Source organism: Bufo gargarizans, chromosome 10, assembly GCF_014858855.1.
Source record: "Bufo gargarizans isolate SCDJY-AF-19 chromosome 10, ASM1485885v1, whole genome shotgun sequence".
Lineage (NCBI taxonomy): Eukaryota > Metazoa > Chordata > Amphibia > Anura > Bufonidae > Bufo > Bufo gargarizans.
The window spans coordinates 33,819,392-33,834,688 of NC_058089.1; the positions used below are offsets into that span (position 1 = coordinate 33,819,392).

At 41.4% G+C, this 15,297-nt stretch overlaps 1 protein-coding gene across 1 annotated transcript in view; it reads left to right on the forward strand.

Moving 5' to 3' along the window:
- CDHR5 (cadherin related family member 5) overlaps window positions 1–15,297 on the forward strand; it is a 52,514-nt gene that overhangs the window by 22,647 nt on the left and 14,570 nt on the right. Inside the window, 6 exon segments of the mRNA XM_044270432.1 lie at window positions 5,410–5,500; window positions 6,784–6,881; window positions 7,322–7,477; window positions 7,479–7,529; window positions 8,677–8,793; window positions 11,109–11,175. Of these exon segments, the coding sequence (XP_044126367.1) occupies window positions 5,410–5,500; window positions 6,784–6,881; window positions 7,322–7,477; window positions 7,479–7,529; window positions 8,677–8,793; window positions 11,109–11,175 (580 nt within the window).

A 15,297-nucleotide genomic window follows, 5' to 3' on the forward strand; every position in this document is an offset into this window, starting at 1 on the left:
ACAGTGTAGTCGTCCTGTCCCTTTCGCAGAAAAGCACCCCCAAAGCATGATGTTACCACCCCCATGCTTCACAGTAGGGATGGTGTTCTTGGGATGCAACTCATTCTTCTTTTTCCTCCAAACACGACGAGGGAAGTTTAGACTAAAAAGTTCTACATTGGTCTCATCTGACTACATTAATTTCTCCCATGCCTCCTCTGGATCATTCAGATGGTCATTGGCAAACTTCAGACGGGCCTGGACATGTGATGACTTGAGCAGGGGAACCTTCCGTGCAATGCATGATTTGAAACCATGACAGTGTAGTGTTCTACTGACAGTGACCTTTGAAACTGTGGTCCCAGCTCTCTTCATGTCATTGACCAGCTCCTCCCTTGTAGTTCTGGGCTGATTCCTCACCTTTCTTATCATCAGTGATACCCCACGAGGTGAGATCTTGCATGGAGCCCCAGTCCAAGGGAGACTGACAGTCGCCTTTAGCCTCTTCCATTTTCTAACAATTGCTCCAACAGTTGATCTATTTTCACCAAGCTGCTTGGTAATTGCCCTTTCCAGCCTTGTGAAGGTCCACAATTTTGTCTCTGGTATCTTTTGACAGCTCTTTGGTCTTGCCCATAGTAGTAGTTGGCGTCTAACTGACTGTGGGGTGGACAGGTGTCTTTAAAGAGCTCAGACAGGTGGTACTAAGATAGATTAATGAACCGAGTAGACTATTTAAAGGCACAGTAACAGGTCTTTGAGAGCCAGAATTCTTGCTGTTTCTCAGGTGTTCAAATACTTATGTTCAGCAGTGCAAGACAAATAAATTCTTTAAAATCATACAATGGGAGTGGGAATGCATCTACAATGTGAATTTCAGACCCCTCCATGATTTCTAAGTGGGAGAACGTGCTAAATCGCAGGGTGTTCAAATACTTCTGTTCCTCACTGTATTCAATGTACAGCACCTCAACCAGATTTTGTTTATATATTTAAAACTTGACAGATTGTATGTATCCGTACGGTGGGCCCTAAAATAAATTTTACTGGTGGGCCCTAGGCACCCCAGTCTGACACTGCCGCCGATCAAGACTTTTTTTTAAATGGAAAAAAGGTTTAATTACTCATTAAGCCTCCGTTATGCTCAGTTAGGCACATTTTGCATCCGTTTTAGCCATTTCCGTCTACGATCCATTATTTCAGACGGAAAGATAAAGTGTAGATGGGGATGTCTGGGACATTTACTAATCACAGAGAAAGCATGGGATGTCATAAAATGATAAAATAAATATTTCTGACCTGGAAAATCTCCCGCAACTCCGATGTTCCCACTGGTCCCTGTTGCTGTTCTGCAGTGATGACATTGTGACCACCCACTGTAGTCACTTAGCAGACAGTGAATGGCTGCAGCAGTGACTTGCGGGTAATCTCAATGTCATCACTGCAGGACAGCATTGGAGATCAGCAGGATCAGCACTAGGGCGGCAGGGGATTTTCCTGCTGTCTCTGAGTGTTTTTAAAGGGGCTATCTCATCTTAGACATTGGTGGCCTATCACTAGGATAAGCCACCGATGTCAGATGCGGGTCCCACAGCTATTTCCAGAATGGGTCCACGAAAGTAAAGGAGAGCGCATCATTCTCTCTAACTATAGCTCTGCCATTTGCACTGGTGGTGAGCACATAACATGGCATTTAGGTTAACCATTAGAGATAGTAGCAGGTTGTAGGAGTGGTAACACCACTCCGGGGTGTTACACATGGGAGCTTGGCTGTTTTCAGAACTCCCATGAAAATGAATGTAGGGCAGTCATGTATGCGCGGCTGCTCTCCACTCAGTTTGTGGGTCCAATTCTGGACATATGTGTGGGACCCAGAGCATGTGGAGCGACCTTAAGCCTCATGCAGACGTCCGTGGAACACGGTCCGTGAGATACCGGACTGGAATTGCAGGAGCGCACAGCGTCATTGGTTGCTTTCTGGTTGCCAGTCCGGTATCTCACGGACCGTGTTCCACGGACGTCTACATGAGACTTTACATTCATCTCCATGGAAGTTCCAAGATAGCCAAGCTCCCATAGAAATGAATGGAGAGCAAAGGGCGTGCTCTCCTTCACTTTCAGGAGTCTATTCTAGAGATAGGTGTGGGTCCCAGAGGTGACAACTCCACTAAATGTCTTGGATAGCCCTTAATTAATAAAACATCTTTACTATGCACGTCAGAGTAGACATTTACATATCAACTGTTCTGTGTTCTTCAATACAGTCATCTAGCTCATAGTAACGATGGCAACAATGCATTTATATGGTTGTCAAGAGGTCACAGAAGTATGCATGATAAGACAGAAGAAATGGTTGTGACTTTGCTCCTTTATTGAGTCACTTGATGCACTTTAGATTAACAACAGCTTTAAGTAATGTGCACATGTACGTCAATTGCAAGGCAATAAACTACAGTGAATTGCATTGTTTGATGTCATATTGTGTCAGATTGAACTTAGAACTTTACACTTATGTGATTTACCCATAGCTCCCAACTTGTGAAAAGCACAAAGAGGGACAGTATTTGCCATGCCTCTAACTCCACCCAAAATATAACTATACATACCCAATCCCATCTAGTTCCCCTAATGCCCCCACATAGTAGTTATTCCCCCTATATGTCACCACACAATAGTTATGCCCACATTGTGCCCCATTCACAGTAGTAATGCCCACATTATGTCCATTTCACAGTAGTAATGCTCACATTGTGCCACCACACAGTAGTTATGTCACCCCTTGCGTCCTCTTCACAGTAGTTATGTCCACATTGTACCTAATCACAGTAGTAATGCCGACATGTGCCGCTTCACAGTAGTAAGCCTACCTGTACCCCCTTCACAATAGTAAAGCCCAAATGTGCCCCTTCACAGTAGGTATACCCAGATATTTTCCCCTTCACAGTAGTTATGGCCAGATGTGCCTCCTTCACAGTAGTTAATTTATACCCAGATGTGTCCCTTTACAGTAGTTATACCCAGATGTGTCCCTTCACAGTAGTTATGCTCAGATCAGTGCCTCCTTCACAGTAGTTATACCCAGATGTGTCCCTTAACAGTGGTTATGCTCAGATATGTGCCCCCTTCACAGTAGTTATGCCCATATATGTGTCCCTTCACAGTAGTTATACTCAGATCAGTGCCTCCTTCACAGTAGTTATGCCCAGATATGTGCCCCCTTTACTGTAGTTATACCCAGATGTGTCCCTTCACAGTGGTTATGCTCAGATATGTGCCCCTTCACAGTAGTTATACACAGATATGTGCCCTTTCGCAGTAGTTATGCCCAGATGTGCCACCTTCACAGTAGTTATGCACACATGTGCCCTTTCACAGTATTTATACCCAACTGTGCCCCTTTCACATTAGTTATGCTCAGATGTGCCCCCTTCTCAGTAGTTATGCCCAGATGTGTCCCTTCACAGTAGTTATACCCAGATGTGTCACTTCACAGGGGTTATGCTCAGATCAGTGCCTCCTTCACAGTAGTTATACCCAGATGTGTCCCTTAACAGTGGTTATGCTCAGATATGTGCCCCCTTCACAGTAGTTATGGCTAGATGTGCCTCCTTCACAGTAGTTAATTTATACCCAGATGTGTCCCTTTACAGTAGTTATACCCAGATGTGTCCCTTCACAGTAGTTATGCTCAGATCAGTGCCTCCTTCACAGTAGTTATACCCAGATGTGTCCCTTAACAGTGGTTATGCTCAGATATGTGCCCCCTTCACAGTAGTTATGCCCATATATGTGTCCCTTCACAGTACTTATGCTCAGATCAGTGCCTCCTTCACAGTAGTTATGCCCAGATATGTGCCCCCTTTACTGTAGTTATACCCAGATGTGCCCCCTTTTCAGTAGTTATACCTAGATGTGTCCCTTCACAGTGGTTATGCTCAGATATGTGCCCCTTCACAGTAGTTATACACAGATATGTGCCCTTTCGCAGTAGTTATGCCCAGATGTGCCACCTTCACAGTAGTTATGCCCAGATGTGCCACCTTCACATTAGTTATGCACACATGTGCCCTTTCACAGTATTTATACCCAACTGTGCCCCTTTCACATTAGTTATGCTCAGATGTGCCCCCTTCTCAGTAGTTATGCCCAGATGTGTCCCTTCACAGTAGTTATACCCAGATGTGTCACTTCACAGTGGTTATGCTCAGATATGTGCCCCCTTCACTATAGTTATACCCAGATATGTGCCCCTTCACAGTAGTTATGCCCAGATGTGCCCCCTTCACAGTAGTTATGCACACAGGTGCCTCTTCACAGTATTTATGCCCAGCTGTGCCCCTTTCACAATAGTTATGCCCAGATGTGCCCCCTTCTCAGTAATTATACCCAGATGTGTCCCTTCACAGTGGTTATGCTCAGATCAGTGTCTCCTTCACAGTAGTTATGCCCAGATAAGTGCCCTCTTCACAGTAATTGTACCCAGATATGTGCCCTCTTCTCTGTAGTTATACCCAGATGTGTCCCTTCACAGTAGTTATACCCAGCTGTGCCCCTTTCACAATAGTTATGCTCAGATATGTGCCCCGTTCACAGTAGTTATGCCCAGATATGTGCACCTTCACAGTAGTTATATCCAGATATGTCCTTTCACAGTGGTTATGCTCAGATATGTGCCCTTTCACAGTAGTTATGCCCAGATATATGCCCTCCTCACTGTAGTTATACCCAGATGTGCCCCCTTCTCAGTAGTTATACCCAGATGTGTCCCTTCACAGTGGTTATGCTCAGATATGTGTCCTCTTCACAGTAGTTATACCCAGATATGTGCCCCTTCACAGTAGTTATGCGCACATGTGCCCCCTTCACAGTATTTATGCCCAGCTGTGCCTCTTTCACAGTAGGTATGCCCAGATGTGTCCCTTCACAATAGTTATGCTCAGATCAGTGCCCACCTCACAGTAGTTATGCCCAGATATGTGCCCCTTCACAGTAGTTATGCCCAGATATGTGCCCCTTCACAGTAGTTATGCCCAGATATGTGCCCCTTTCATAATAGTTATGCCCACATGTGCCCCTTTCTCACTAGTTATGCCCAGATGTGCCCCCGTCACAGTAGTTATGCCCAGATATGTGCCCCCTTCACAGGAAAAAAAAACAAAACTGTAAATACTTACCTGGCACCTTGCGCTGCTGGGCTGTGTGGGAGGAGCACAGGCTGTCTCCTGGCATGCACAGCTCCTCATTGTTTGTTACTATGTGTCGAATATCTTCTATATAAAAAGAATAAATGCCATTTGCTGAAGTGAAACAACCCCTTTAAGCAAGTATAAAAAGAGAAACAAGTGGGATGTCAGCAGACTACACAATAAATATGTGACAGAGGCCTGAAATAGTTATTATTACTGTAAAGTAATGCAATTTTTATTTTAGACTGAGCCGCTACAGCTGATGCCTGGCCCTCTATATGCTGTTGATGGAGATTATGGCATTAATGACCCTATTTCCTACAGTATTATCAGTGGTATGTAAAAATATCAATGTAATAAATATTGCAATTGTCAGAACAGCGGATTCTCCATATAGCCAAATAGAAAACATTGAAGCTCTTATGCCGTATGCGCTTTTCACTGGGTCTATACAGTATTGCTTTGCAACATATTATTCTGCCAGCTGATGGGATCCAGTATGTGTTCAATTAAATAAAATCTTGAACCACTTGCAATGATAGCTCGATAAAGGGGTTATCCCAGGAGTATTAGTATTACTAGGCATTTTAAATAAAGTATTATTGTAATATACCTGCAATAAAAATATTGTTGCATGTCACATTTGTCTCTTCTGTTTATCCCTTTGGTCCACCTTCTTCTGCAATCAGAGGTGGACTGACAAGCTCAGTAGTTTCCGTGCTCATCCCTACCTTTGAAATAATAGGACTATATAGATATATCTCTCTCTAGACAGTGGAGAAGGAAATAGTGAGGGTGTTACATACCATATATATTTCCGGGGCTATATGTGTGGTCCTACCCTAACAGCTATCTAATGTCTATGTTGGATTCACTGCACTCTTCACTTTGGTGTGAACACATACACATTATATCTGTAAAGAATAAATCAAGGCAACTGGACGTACTGTAGATTTCTTGAAAACGTTTCACTCGTTCTTCCAACGAGTTTTCTCAATTCTGAGTGATTGTACAAAAATTCTGGGAATAAATATGTAACTGAATCCACATCTGGTAATTATACCCAGCATTGGGTCAAAGGTGTTGATTCCATTATTCTAATTGGAGTCAGTAGGTGATAAAGACTTCTGGGTATAATTACCAGATGTGGATTCAGTTACATATTTATTCCCAGAATTTTTGTACAATCACTCAGAATTGAGAAAACTCGTTGGAAGAACAAGTGAAACGTTTTCAAGAAATCTACAGTACGTCCAGTTGCCTTGATTTATTCTTTACAGATATATACCATGACCTGGATAAATGAGAACCTTCACAGACACACATACACATTATTCAGGGCAGTTACCATGGATGTATCCATGGTGATATCCAAGCTCAGAATAGTAGGCATTATAGGAATATAAGTGGAGGAGATGTAGGTTTGCAGCCTGCGGCTTCAAGCAAGGACAGGTCATGAAGGACGATAAGTGGTTATGTCTGAGAAGATGTAACCTATGAAAAAACTCCTTTTGAATATCTCATGTATCTCCGATAAACAGTTTTGGCAGATATCCATTAACCTTTACTAATTCACCATTTAATCTATTTTTAAACTTTTAATCTCCTTTGTGTTTAGGCAATGAGAACAGTATATTTTCTATAGATACGGGAAACGGAAACATAACAATGGACAAGTCAGTAGACACCTTAAGGACAATCCTGCTGCAAGTTATGGTAGGTACTGAAGAACTTGTTGGGTGGACATAGTAGAGGGCACTAGAAATAATAAGCCATTTTGCTCTGATACTTGTGGTTGTGAATACATTTGATCTTAGTATCTCATGGCAGCGTCATGCAGTCAATGCCGGTCTCAGTAACAGTTTGTTACATAACATCCTGCAGCATTGATTACTGGATGAAACGGACATGTGACGTCACATCAATATCCATGAAACATCTCTGATGTAAATCCAGAATGATGTTGATTCAGATATCTCGCATAGGACTTTAGTTGAACATTATATACTATATTATAACATGTATTATACAGTAAATCATTATGCAGTATTTTCCATGTGCAGTGTATTTATTATTGTACTTGGCTGATTACTAGAAAGAACGTTTGCCATTTACTATATTTTTTGTGGTATAATAGACATTGCATTTCCTTCCAGGCTTATCAGTCTAATGATATACAGAAATATGCCACCACCACAGTCCAGATTGAAGTAAAGGAAAAGAATAATTACCCTCCAATATTTCAAATGTCCAATTACTATGGAACTATCCCTACAAATACAGATATTGGAAGTTTTGTTCGTAATTCTAGTGACCAGGAGTAAATCACTCCAAGTATTTGCCTCTGATAGAGATTTTCCAGATGTAAGTATCTCCAGTAGCTGAAAGAATAAAATAATTATTCTGTTTGATTCTTACAATATATTGTAATTCTATACTTATTTGTATTATTTACATATCTACAAAACGGCTGAACGTTGCTCTTGTGCTTGGTATACTTTTACCAACATATATTTTTTGCACTGTATCTGTGATAGCATTGCAGTCAAGAAAAAGAACATACTCGCTGCACAAAGTTTATTCCCCTTTGACCCAATAAGAGATGCCCACAACTTATGGCAACAAATAGTGCATAGGAGCCCCTTCATCACATCTTTAAATCAGAAACCACACTAGACCTCAATAAAACACACTAGACTCTAGACCAGGCTCCCTAAATATATCCAGCCCCCAGAGCAGACATCCTAAATAAATCCAACCCCCAGAGCAGACATCCTAAATAAATCCAGCACCCAGACCAGGCATCCTAAAATATCCAGCCCCCAGATCAGACTTCCTAAAAAAAATCCATCCCCCAGACCAGACTTCCTAAATATATCCAGACTTCAGACTGGAAATCCTAAATTAATCCAGCCCCTAGACCAGACATCCCAAATCAATGAAGCTCCCAAACCAGACATCCTAAATCAATCCAGCCATGGACCAGATATCCTTAATCAATCCACCCCCCCAGACCAGACATTCTAAATAAATCCAGACCTTAGACCACACATCCTAAATACATCTAGCCCCCAGACCACACATCCTAAATAAATCCAGACCCCAGACCAGACTTCCTAATTAAATCCAGTCCTGATATTCTAAATAAATCCGGACTCCAGACCAGACTTCCTAATTAAATCCAGACCTGATATCCTAAATAAATCCAGACCCTAGACCAGACACCCCAAATACAGACCCCTCAGACCCTAAATAAATACCTCTATGTAATACAGAAAACATAAACTAGATATAAACTACTGCAGATCCCAGTCCAGACCCTTCATAACATAGATCACAGACCAGAACTGCCTTAATATACACTCCAAACCTTGCTAATTATGAATACCAAGTGCAAAATATTTTTTAAATTCTTGAATATTGTAAAAAAAAAAAAAAATATTTTTTTACTATATTAGGCATCATTAATCAGACAGCTTCCATATTTATATGTGCACTGTCTGTTTTTCAGGGTTTTAATCCAGCTGTCATATATAAGGTAGAGAACAGCACGGATTTTACCGTTCTTCGCGATGGATACATATTGACTAGCTCTGTTTTCAACTCTCCTGGCACCACTGCGTTCCTAGTAAGTTCTGCAAAGTACTGTATTTCATGGTTTATTGAAAAGAAAGACACACATTAAAGGCCTTATTCTTACGTAATATTAATATATTAATGTTATCCCTTTAAGTTTCCTAGACCTTGGTATGTTGCTATATTTTTGCACACATTTTTATACGCAGTCCGGGTAGTAGTGTTGATCGCAAATATTCTAATCGCAAATTTTTATCGCGAATATCGGCACTTTGAGAATTCGCGAACATGTAGAATATAGTGCTATATATTGGTAATCATGAATATTCTAGTTTTTTTTTCATCAGTAACCTCCCTTCTTACTTGTGGGCCAATGAGAAGGCTGCAATATCTTTGTCAGAGCTTAGCAACATCCCTAGCAACCAATAGGAAAGCTGCCCCTTACTATATAAGAACCTCCCCAGCAGCCATTTCTGCAGTTTTTTTTTTTTGCAGTTCTGAGAGAGCAGTGTCATTGCTGTGCTCTGTGCTTTCATCTGGATCCTATTCCTTATCCAATTACATTAGATAGTTAGTTAGCTCATATATATAATACAGATAGTTAGTGGGAGATAGTCAGTGTAGGTTACATAGTGATATAGTGTAGCTATAGGGCAGGGTGTTAGGTAGTGTGATAGGAATTACGGTTTCTCTGCTGTCCATACATACATGCTACAGACATAGTGCTGTGATGTCACAACAATACTTAAAATCTGTAATATCTACTCAGACATGATAAAATGTGATGCGCAAAAAAATATGCGCATCATTAGTGCCAATTTGCGCAATCGCGAAAATAATGACGAGATCACGTATTCTAGAATTCGTGAGTTTATTGCAAATATTGTGCGAAAAATTCACAAAATATTGCAAAAACGAATATTGCCTTTGCCGCTCATCACTACCAGGTAGTGCTGTTGTCTTTGGTGTTGTATGGAAGCTGATTTTCTCGCATAGAAGTAAATGGTGACGAAAAAGTTGGATCTGTGTGTAATGACCCATACAAAACCTCAGAATGCGTCCAATATGGGATTCAGTGGAGAAAAGAGTTTGAAAAATGGGGTCTAGGAGTCCAACTCTGAGTCCTGCTCCATTAATAACGCTAGATCCTGAAGGCTATTTTCAGCCATACACACAATCAGACCATAAAGGGTAGGGCCACATGAGAAAGGTCCGAAAACCGTGGTAGCATGTGCTCGCAGGTGGGTTCTGTTAAGTCAACATCTGTTTTCTGACAAAATGATCTATAAATGATTAAATTATCTATTTGGTCATTCTGCAAAAAGGCTCTGGAGGTATCCGTTTACTGATACTTCCTGATTTATACCTCCAACAGAGGGCTCTGATGTCCACCACTGCAAAGTCATACAATGGCACATGTCGCCCATAGACTCCTATGTTGAAATGATATGTAGAAGCTTTTTTATATGCTTGAGAAAAAAAAATTGCTGATGTAAACCAACTAGACAAATGCCAAATGAACACTGCCATCCATTGCGTGCATGAGATACATCTGCCAAATGGAATATGTGCAATAGTTCTTAAAAATTCGATTCAGTTGCTTCGCTGAATCTTACAAAAAAAAAATTTGCTTTGTGACGAATTAATTTGTCACGTAGTGCAGTTTCTTTTGTAAGTAGCGGGTGCAATGAAAGGACACAGTGAACCCCTCAGATGCCGCGTTCATCACTGATCGCGGCATCTGAGACCAGAATTTTTTTTTAAAAAATTGTACTTACCACATCCATTTGAGTGCAAAGAGGCTGTTGCGGCCATTTTGCTTGAAGCTCCAGCGTGAAATCTTGCGCGACGCGTGATGACATCATCACTTCAGCCGGCATGGTCATACGTCACCGCGCACGAGATTTTGCGCAAGATCTTCAAGCAAGATGGCCACAGCGACCTCTTTGCACTCGAATGTATGAGGTAAGTATGATTTTTTTTACCGCCATTTCAGGGAAATCGATTCGTTACCACAAAGCACAAGGAAATTCGGCTTTGTGGCGAATCAAATTTTTCCTAAAATTTGGATCGAAGTCCACTTCGTTAACTTTGATAAGCTCAACACTAATGTGCAGTGTGAACATACCATTAGTAGATATAGGGTGTGATGTCTACAATGCTGCCCTAATTCTGTAAAGACACTGGGGGTCATTTATCAAACTGGTGTAAAGTAGAACTTGCTGAGTTGCCCTTAGAAACCAATCAGATTCCACCTTTTATTTTCCAAAGGAGCTGTCAAAAATGAGAGGTGGAATCTGATTGGTTGCTATGGGCAACTATACACCAGTTTGATAAATGACCCCAACTGTTTTTTCTTTCAAAAAGGTGAGTGCAACTGACGGTGCAACGTCTGAGAGGACCACAACTCTGGTTACAATAGAAATCACCCAAAGTAAGTGCCTAGCACCCTCCGGTTGCTAGCAAGGTTATTGAAATATTGTAAAAAAATGTGCATTCAGTGGACAATTTATTTGGTATGTGTGATTAGAATCCATTTATGATATGACCCGTGTTTGCAATGATTATAGGATGCAGTGGAAGTGGACATGCACATGTTCTGTTCTTGGCCCTGAGTTTAATTTCCTTCCCACAGTGGGTATAATAAACTCAAAAGCTGCCAATCTCCAGCAATTTTCACATAGACCAGTTTCTAAAGCATATAGAAAATACTACTCCGAGCAAGAAATGCCCATTGAGGCCTGGATCTGGGGCCCAAACTATCAATTAATGAACTAAGTCAGAAGAGCATGGATAAGGATTATGCATGGAGAAGTGGATGGTCTACAGCAGCAGAAGAACATAATAAGGAACATGTATCAAGACTGGCATTCCCATACGCAAGTCTTGATCCCTGTGCCCTGAAGTGAGATGCTCCTAATTTATTCGATTAATAGATCTCTGGCACTCCGCGCACCAGAAACTGACGCCAGCTACGCCAAATTTACTTCCTCTTTCACACAAGCGTGTCCGGATAAGGTCCGGATGTGTTGCGGCAAACTCACGCGAGTAGGTACCCAATTGCAGTCAGTTTTGATTGCGATTGCGTTCCGTTGTTCAGTTTTTGTCGCGTGGGTGCAATGCGTTTTGCACGCGTGTGATAAAAAACTAAATGTGGTACCCAGACCCGAACCCGGACTTCTTCACAGAAGTTCGGGTTTGGGTTAGGTGTTGTGTAGATTGTATTATTTTCCCTTATGGTTATAAGGGAAAATAATAGTATTCTGAATACAGAATGCTTAGTAAAATAGGGCTGGAGGGGTTAAAAAAAATATATAAATAATTTAACTCACCTTAATCCACTTGTTTGCGCAGCCGTCATCTCTTCTGTCTTCTTCTTTGAGGAATAAGACCTTTGATGACAGTCACTTCGCTCATCACACGGTCCATCACATGATCTTTTACCATGGTGATGGATCATGTGATGGACCATGTGATGAGCGTGATCATTTAAATGTCATACCTTATAAGATTATTGTTGCTGGCCACGTATGTATATATTTTTATAAGCACAAGCCGTACATCAAGTGGATGCTTCAAGTAGCATAATAACCCATGCAACAAAGCACACTGTTGTTTCCATGAACATGAGAAGGTCTTGATTATTTAGTTAGTCCAGTGGCCTGTCAAATCTCAAAAAACCTTCAGGTAGAGACCAATTTTTCTCATTTTAGGGGGAATTTTTTTTATTTGCCAATCAGGCAATCAGAATAACTCCCTGGATAAATGACCCATCTCCACTATTCTAGTAGCTATAAGCTGTAATATTTGTTATATTACTATAGGAAATTTAGTTTCATCGTAATATTGTTAGCATTACTTTAGTATGTTTTCGGAATCAGGAAGTGTGGGTTAAAAGTAGTCTGTCAGCAGTTTTGACTTTGCACGCTGTCAGCAGTTTTGACTATGCAAAACTGCTGAAAGTGCTATGTAGGGGCTGTCGAGAGCAGGACAAACATACCTCATGTGGAGCTTTTATCAGGAGTAGTGTGAATATGAACTTTTATTCTATTCTACCGGGCACTGCTTCTTTGCCAAGTGCTTTCTGCTTCACAGTCCCTCACCTCTGCTCTGAGTGAGGCCTCTTTCACACTACCGTTTTTTTTTTCCGTTTTGCGGGCCGTTTTTTGCGTTCCGTATACGGAACCATTCATTTCAATGGTTCCGCAAAAAAACCTGAATTTACTCCGTATGCATTCCGTTTCCGTATTTCCGTTTTTCCTTTCCATTGAAAGATAGAACATGTCCTATTATTGCCCGCAAATAACGTTCCGTGGCTCCATTCAAGTCAATGGGTCCGCAAAAAAAACAGAACACATACTGAAATGCATCCGTATGTCTTCCGTATCCGTTCCGTTTTTGCGGAACCATCTATTGAAAAAATGTTATGCCCAGCCCAATGTTTTCTATGTAATTACTGTATATGCCATAAGGAAAAATGGAAACGGAAACACAACGGAAACCAAAAAAACGGAACAACGGATCCATGAAAAATGGGCCGCAAAACACTGAAATAACCATACGGTAGTGTGAAAGAGGCCTGACAGTGTTTCCTGATGGATGTTGCAGCTGTCACTCAAACACAGGGAGCAGGCTTTAAAGCACCTCAATGAGCAGAGAATACTTCAAGATAAAGCACCACTCCCTGGTCGCTTGCATGAGCAGGTCAAAACTGCTGACAGACTCCCTTTATGGCCTCATGCAAACAACCGTATGGCTTTTTCAGTGTTTTGCGGTCCGTTTTATATGGATCTGTTGTTCCGTTTTTTTATTCCGTTTCCTTTCCGTTTTTACGTTCCGTTTTTTACGTATGCCATATACATTATACAGTAATTACATAGAAAAAAATTGGGCTGGGCATAACATTTTCAATAGATGGTCCCGCAAAAACGGAACGGATACAGATTTCTGTATGTGTTCCTTTGTTTTGCGCACCCATTGACTTGAATGGAGCCAAGCACCGTGATTTGCAGACAAGAATAGGACATGTTCTATCTTTTCATGGTACGGAAATACGGAAATACTGAAACGGAATGCACACGGAGACACTTCAGTTTTTTTTTGCTGAACCATTGAGGCCTCATGCACACGACCGTTGTGTGCACCCGTGGGCCGTTGTGCCGTTTTCTGTTTTTTTCTGCGGCTCCATTGACTTTCAACGGGGCCGTAGAAAACTCGGCTTCTGCACCGTTTTTACACCGCGCCCGTGATCCGTGTTTCGAGGCCGTGAAAAAAATATAACCTGTCCTATTTTTTTCACGGCCAACGGTTCACGGGCCCATTCAAGTCAATGGGTCCGTGAAAATCACGGATGCACACAAGATTGTCATCCGTGTCCGTGATCCGTGTCCGTGATCCGTGTCCGTTTTTTCCTATCATTTCAATGGCAAACTTGACTTAGATTTTTTTTTCATCTTTCATGTCCGTGGATCCTCCAAAAATCACGGCAGACCCATGGATAAAAAAACGGGCACGGATCACGGTACAACGGAACCACGTTTTGCGGGACGTTAAAAAATACGTTCGTGTGCATGAGGCCTAAAATGAATGGTTCAATATATGTTCCGCATACTGAACTAAAAAAACGGCCAGTATACTGAACGCAAAATACTGTCGTGTGCATGAGCCCTAAGCCTTAGCCTGAATATTCCACCCCACAGCAAAGCTCTCCTGTATGAGAACGGAACAGAATACATTTTGGAGCATTCCGTTCTGTTCAGTTACGTTTTGTCCCCATTGACAACGAATGGGGACAAAACAAAAGTGTTTTTTTCTGGTATTGAGACCCTATGACGGATCTTAATACCGGAAAATATTAACGCTAGTGTGAAAGTAGCCTTAGAATACAGGGCCACAGTTCAATTTACAGACGTGTGGGTTATGGCAGAACCATTACTGATCGCATTATCTTCTCACTATAGAATACAGATAATGCTAATTAAAAAACGTTCATGTTTAATAAGCATCCAAAATTAGATTTTCCAAGTAGATTGTATTATGAATATGGGGAGGATTGAACTGTTAAATGGTAAATCTAATTGCAAACATTAAAGGGGTTTTCCAGTTTGCATCAACATCCTTTAAAATAATTATTTATGAAGGTAGTTGTAATTTTGTAATGTGTTTCTTTTACCTCTATTGCTCGTGTCTTCCATTCTGAGCTGTGGTCATGTGACCATGTCCATGCAGCTCTTTCTTACTTTCTGTGATGTTATGTCCATGGGCATGTCAGAGCAGCAACAGGGGCAGTAATAGAGGTGTGTCTATGTAAGTAGCTGGGTGGGAGGAGCTATAAACTAGCTGGGCGTGGTTAGTGGCGGTGCAGGAGGCTGTGGCAGAGAAAGGAGAAGTGCATCATGGGTTTGGTTGGATAGAGCAACAGGATGTGCTACATACAGGGATGGAAACAAACCATAGGGATTTGTTTACATGGTGAAAACAGGAAAGCAGAGTCCAAATTCACAATGAAAGAGCATAGGGTAGATATACATTTGGTAAGTAAAGACATGAGCATATC